Here is a 6,541-nt window from a genome sequence, read left to right as displayed (position 1 = left end):
TTTAACATGGGGTAATTTTTGTTGTATAATTTGCAAACAATGCGAGTTTCACAAAAATTAATGAGATCCACAAATATTTTTTTTTTTTTGCAGACAATAATGCCAACATGTCATCCATTCAAATGTGTAGTTTTTTTTTTCCAATGATTTTGAGTTTGCATCAACTAATCAAGTTGTGAGACTTTTTGTTAATTTCTATGTTACTCTGACCAATTACAACATAAATGTGCTCAACCAATCAGCTGAAGATTATAAGTGCTGTAGGCTGGGTTAATAATGCTTCTCCTAATAGAGGACACAGTGGCCTCACACCTCCAGGGTTGGGGGTTTGAATCTTGCCTCCGCCCTGTGTGTGTGGAGTTTGCGTGTTCTCCCCAGTGCTTCGGGAGTTTCCTCCAGATACTCCGGTTTCCTCCCCCAGTCCAAAGATATGCATTGTGATTGGCATTTCCAAATCGCCCGTACTGTGTGAATGGGTTTGTGATTGTGCCTTGTGATGGGCTGTCTCCTGTCCAGGGTGTCCACCACCTTGACAGGCTCCACGTGACCCTGTGTAGTCTAAGAGGTACAGAAAATGGATGGATCGATGGTTGGATGTCCAGGTACCATTTACTACAGAACAAAAAGTCCATGGGGTGGAGTTGGACCTGATCCAGCTTCTCCTACCTGGATACAACTTGTGTTTCAGGCTGGATGTGTGTGTTTAATGTGTTTTGAGGTTGTAAAGCATTGTGTGGGCTAAGTTTATAGCAGGTCTCAGACTATCTCCTGTACATTTTTTTGTTGTTGCAACAATCACTGAAAATGGATGGACGCAAAATATTTGATGGTGAACTCGCATTCAGTGTGCATGTACAATCATTCATTTGCCCCAGGATGGCCATGAGTTGTGATTGGTGGGTGTGTTTCATTTTAATAATGTTTAATAACATTTTTTAATTATTTTTTTATTATTATTATTATTTTTTAAATAATTACACCCACACGTACAGAGGGTTAGTGTTTGGCATGTTCACCTCATACCTCCAGGGTTGGGGGTTTGATTCCTGCCATGTTCTCCCCACACTGTGGGTTTTTTTTTCCAGGTACTCTGGTTTCCTCCCCCAATAAGCTGATTGGCATGTCCAAAGTGTCCGTAGTGTGTCCAGTAGGTGGGGTTTTATACTCGGTTATACTCCAGTCCAGTAGGTGGGGTTTTATACTCGGTTATACTCCAATCCAGTAGGTGGCGTTTTATACTCGGTTGAACTCCAGTCCAGTAGGTAGCATTTTATACTCGGTTATACTCCAGTCCAGTAGGTGGCGTTTTATACTCGGTTGTACTCCAGTCCAGTAGGTGGCATTTTATACTCGGTTATACTCCAGTCCAGTAGGTGGCGTTTTATACTCGGTTGTACTCCAGTCCAGTAGGTGGCGTTTTATACTCGGTTATTTTCCAGTCCAGTAGGTGGCGTTTTATACTCGGTTATGCTCCAGTCCAGTAGGTGGCGTTAATGCACCTTTCCGCTTGATATCAACTGACTTTTCTGAAAGAGGAAGAGTTTCATCATGTCCGTGCGCCACATTTGACTCATAACAGAATGGGTAAGTGAGCTACAAAACAATTAGTATTGTACTCTGGTTTATTATTGTTATTTACAGCGCTGCTAAACTGTCATGTATATTTAAAAGAAAACACGGCTGTTGAATAATACAGGGTTTCTTCTATGTTTTCTTTTTCCAGAAACTGCTATTATCATCATCATCAGCAGCATTACAAATGTGTGAAATTAAACATAAATGTCAGTAATAATGTGAAACCACAGAGTTAGCAAGAGCTTATTAGCAAACAACATATGACTCGAGCTGTCTCACTATGTTATCAAGCTAAAGTTAACAACAACACGACTGGAGGCTAGATCAGATTGCAGACCTAGAGCCCTTCCTCAAAAGAGCAGAGATTACTTTAACACCAATGACAGCTTTGAGATTTGCTTCAATGAAAGCCTGGGGATCATGTTGCGTTGAGCAGAAAGTCATCCTCGACATTCAGCTTCATGTGCTGTGCTGAGGAACGATTCAGAATGAGCGGTGCAAATCAAAAGACTTTATTTCAGACCTGGGGCTCAGCCGTTCCTAAGACAACCCTTCCGAGTAAAGACCCAGGGAAAAAGTTACCCCAGAGGCGTAGAGCAATCACAAACAGCCTGGGAAAGGCGAAGAAAAAGGAACGCGACAATGCAGCAGCGCCTTCACTTTGGGCTGAAGTCGGCCAAGGGACTGCAGTCCACCAGGCATCAAGACAGGACCAGGACGAGGAGATGGACGACGTTGACGACGATCTGATCCTTGTAGCTGTACACGAGGCTGAGAAATGTCTGGAAAAGCAACCTGACTCATCAGCTGACGCCACAATCGAGGATCCCGCAGACTTTTGCTCGGATCTTCCGGGTTTTGACAGGTCGTCGGGACGGATATGGATCTATCCGACCAACTTCCCGATCAGGGATTATCAGCTGAAGATCTCTGAAGCAGCCCTGTTGCAAAACACGCTGGTGTGCTTGCCCACTGGCCTGGGTAAAACCTTCATCGCGTCAGTGGTGATGTATAACTTCTACCGGTGGTATCCTGCAGGGAAGATAGTCTTCTTGGCCCCCACGAAGCCCCTCGTTGCTCAGCAGATTGAAGCATGTTACAGAGTGATGGGTATTCCTCAGCAGCACATGGCTGAGCTGACGGGTAGCTCCATTTCTCTGGTCTGTTCTTGCGTATTTCCCATTTATCCGGCCGATAAACTGACTCTGTTTTTTCTTTTTGTTTAGGGAGCACTCCGGCTCCACAGAGGAGGGACCTGTGGCGATCCAGGCATGTTTTCTTCCTCACGCCACAGGTCATGGTGAACGATTTGTCTCGAAACACGTGTCCTGCTCCTCAGATCAAGTGCGTGGTTATTGACGAAGCTCACAAGGCGTCAGGGAATCATGCGTATTGTCAGGTACTTCCATCTTGCACGTAGGGTTCTTCAGACGTCGACGAAAAGCGTCCATTACTTAACGTGTATGAAACCTGTGCGTTCAGGTGGTGCGGGAATTATGGAACCAGACGAAACAGTTCCGCGTCCTGGCTCTCAGCGCTACACCTGGCGCAGACATGAAGGTTTGCCTTGTATATGTTACTCACAAATGAAAAGCATTCAGCTCAACATATACAGTATGTTCTTCGATCACTGGTCCTAGTTTTCTGGATAAAAGAGTATGCCTCACTTTGAGGTCGGTCATACACATCAAATAATCTCACCTTGTTTGTACAGTCTCTCAACTGATAATCCGGGTTTACTCGCTTAACCTTGTACCCCGAGTCCCCTGAGATAGGCTCCAGGCTCCCTGTGACCCTGTGTAGGATAAGCGGTACAGAAGATGGACGTGTTGTTACACTGTATACAATTATTCATCACCTTCTGTCCAATCACAATTGAGCATTCAGTGGATCTGTGGTCGAAAAGAACACTGTAGAACATGCTGTTGTTTCTTTGTGTGTAGGCAGTACAGCAAGTCATCTCCAACCTGCTGATCTCTCATATCGAGCTGCGCTCAGAGGAGAGTCCAGACGTTCGGGTCCACACCCATCAGCGCAGTGTGGACAAGATTGTTGTCCCTTTAGGAGAGTCACTCACTGGATACCAGTCTCGGTACTTACAGGTAGGATGCAGATGATCTCCGTGTGGTTACCGATTGCCCCTGGGTTTAAATAACCATAATCATAAACGTGGCTGTTTCCTGAAGAATTTGTGTTACACACACACTGTCCACTTTAATAGGAACACCTGCACCTATTCTCGTTCAAGCATTTATCCAATCAGCAGCAGAGAAAAACTTCACCTTGTGCCATCACCTTCACCATGGTTGTAATTACTATAGACTTCCTATCAGCTTAAACCAGTTTGGTCATTCTCCTCTGACTTCGCTCATCAACAAGGCGTGTCAACCCACAGAACTGGTGCTCACTGGATGTGTTTTTTTTTTTTTTTTTTTTTTTTGGTCCCAGGAGATAAACAGGTTCTGAACTACTTGAACAGGCAGAGTCGCTGAGTTCACATCTGCGTTGCTGCCACATGATTGACTGATTGGATGCTTGTGTAAATACACAGGTGTTCCTAATAAAGTGGACAGTGAGTGTTTATTGTAAAGCTCTGAAACACAGACAGGTGACATTGATCAGCTGATATCACTTTCGTGAATATGTAACAATTTAATCTTTACTATTTTACAAAATTGCTTCGTATTTAAAGCACAGTTAAAGTAAGTTTGCATGTGTAAAGAATTATTGGCACCCTTGGTAAAGATCAGTTTAAATAAAAAAAAATTATAAAAGATTCTTTGTATTTAATTAACTTAATTTCACACTGAAAATATAGCTGTCTAGTTTACTTTTCTGTATGCCTGCATCAGTCGGTTATTCCAGTTGAATGATTTAGAGTAATCTGTTGATTATATTAGTCTAATCCAGGAGTGCTTAATCTGGGGGGGTTGTGGTGCTAAAAAAAGACAATCTCCAGGATACTGTCGATTAAGTCATGCATGATCAGCTCTTGTACCACAGCGAAGTATGATCGCTGGTCCAGTGTGTTTAGGTGTATTTATATAAATATCAGCTGTCCAATCTAACACTAAACTGTATTCGCTGAACTTTTGAGCCGAATGTGTCAAAACATCTGAATGAACAAACTGGCCTTACATAACATCATCGTTTACGTGACAAATTACGGTTTACATCACCAGAAACGAGAATTTTTTCCCCCTGCCATTCAGAACGCGTAAAAAGAATACGTCTAATATTCGTTACATTGAAGAGGTTGTGGTTAATGGTGAGTACGTGTGCTGTTTTTTTCTCTTGGGGGTAGATGGCACACTAAAGCCTTGACTGTGTCCACATTTTACAATAATAATAATAATGTCATCTTCTTCTGAACCGCCCTGTGATACTGCATAAGCAGAAGTTCGAACAGATGGTTCAGCTTGGCTTGTCTCAGAGGACACCCATGTTACTCTTCACCCTGGTATCTGTGGTATGGTAGGGGAGAGCTGGATGATGGGTGGGAATTGGCAGGTGACCAAATTCTGGATTCTAGAAAGAAAAAGGACGGAGGAAAAAACTAAAACTGAAATCGATTGCTTGTACTTTTTTTTTTGGAGCAAGACACTCACCGTGTCACCAAGGTGTCCGCGGATTCTTAACAAGTCTTGAAATGTCTTCAATTTCTTAATGTTAAAATAAGGCCGTAATTAGCATTAAAATGTCTTAAATCCACATTTCAAAGGTCATAAAAATGCATCTGAACTGACACCGTAAAGAAGGTTTAGATTTTATTTTCGCTCGTTGCTTTTTGAAATCGAAAACCCGTGCCACCATGTTGCACTCAGTGTGTATTTGTACCCCCAAATAAAAATGTATTAAGTGTTATTCAGTGCAATAGTAATATTCAAAATAGCAACGTTTTTTAAAAAAAATTCTTCTTTGCAAAAATGTATGTACATTTATAACACTACTTGTTACATTACCCTGGCATTAAATTACCAAAAAAAAAATCTAGTAAACACTTCGGCAAGGGGGTTTCTAATACAGCTGCTGAGGGAGTGAGGAGAAATTTTACATCTTTTTCTCTTCTGACTGCCGTAATCCATCTCTATATATTTTTTCCTCTTTTGGAAAGTGATAGAATTCATTGAAATACTGGATTTTTTTTCTTTCACTGAGCAAACGGTAATGCAAAAAGCATATTCGCTGCAGTCTCCCATCTTCCTCTATAGAACTTTACCCTGCTATAGTTTACTTAAACCCAGAAATGGACATATACGCATGAACAATATAGCTGATGTCTTGTGTCGCATGACTGATATGACGTGCAGAGCTGTGAAGTGCTGATAAGTGCAGATACCCTGTTACCCTTTGCCTCGCGACCGCTTCTGCAACTTTACGTTCTGTTCAATGTTCTGGTGTCCTGGCAGATTTGACTGTTAAAACAGCTGTTACATATATATGTGTTAATAACATGTCCCTGACAAGGATATGTGCCTGCGAGCAAGAAGGTGTTGAACCACAGAATTGAGTCTCATTAAAGCACTGACGTATTTATACCCCAATTCTTGCTAGGGCGCTTAAACAAGGTGGAATTTATTTATAGGATTTTTTTTTTCCCCACAAAATAATCTCTCTGTAGGGATCATACATGAACTAAGGCTCTGCTTCATGAATGTTTGAATAGGTTTATACTGTATATAAAATCTCTGGGGACCAGACGAATACATGACTCGTACACAACTCATTTCTGTACGTTTACTTATGGCCCTCTTGCAAAGCTACTGTTGCAAAACAGGACTGTTACACCACATGGACACAAAGTCAGTGTTGGTCCTTTTCTTTATTTAGACAGAAGTTAACAAAAACAAACATGAAGCACACAGTAGCTTTTCTCCCCCAGTCCCAGATCCCAAGTGACCAGAGTGTTAGTGTAGTTATTTTGCAGAAATATTTGACATTTTACCGGTTCTAACTGGTTCATATA

The 6,541-nt window shown here is 42.0% G+C and overlaps 1 protein-coding gene across 1 annotated transcript in view; it reads left to right on the top strand.

Annotated features, from left to right (window-relative positions):
* The first annotated feature begins 1,173 nt into the window (after positions 1–1,173).
* fancm (FA complementation group M) overlaps positions 1,174–6,541 on the top strand; it is a 36,858-nt gene continuing 31,490 nt past the window's right edge. The window contains exons 1-5 of the mRNA XM_017475967.3: positions 1,174–1,584; positions 1,724–2,718; positions 2,802–2,974; positions 3,058–3,135; positions 3,519–3,677. Coding sequence (XP_017331456.2) covers positions 2,037–2,718; positions 2,802–2,974; positions 3,058–3,135; positions 3,519–3,677 — 1,092 coding nt within the window. The 5' untranslated portion in view covers positions 1,174–1,584; positions 1,724–2,036. The remainder of the gene's footprint in view (positions 1,585–1,723; positions 2,719–2,801; positions 2,975–3,057; positions 3,136–3,518; positions 3,678–6,541) is intronic.

The sequence above is a fragment of the Ictalurus punctatus genome, chromosome 9 (assembly GCF_001660625.3).
Source record: "Ictalurus punctatus breed USDA103 chromosome 9, Coco_2.0, whole genome shotgun sequence".
Classification (NCBI taxonomy): Eukaryota; Metazoa; Chordata; class Actinopteri; order Siluriformes; family Ictaluridae; genus Ictalurus; species Ictalurus punctatus.
This window is presented reverse-complemented; position numbering and strand designations above follow the sequence as displayed.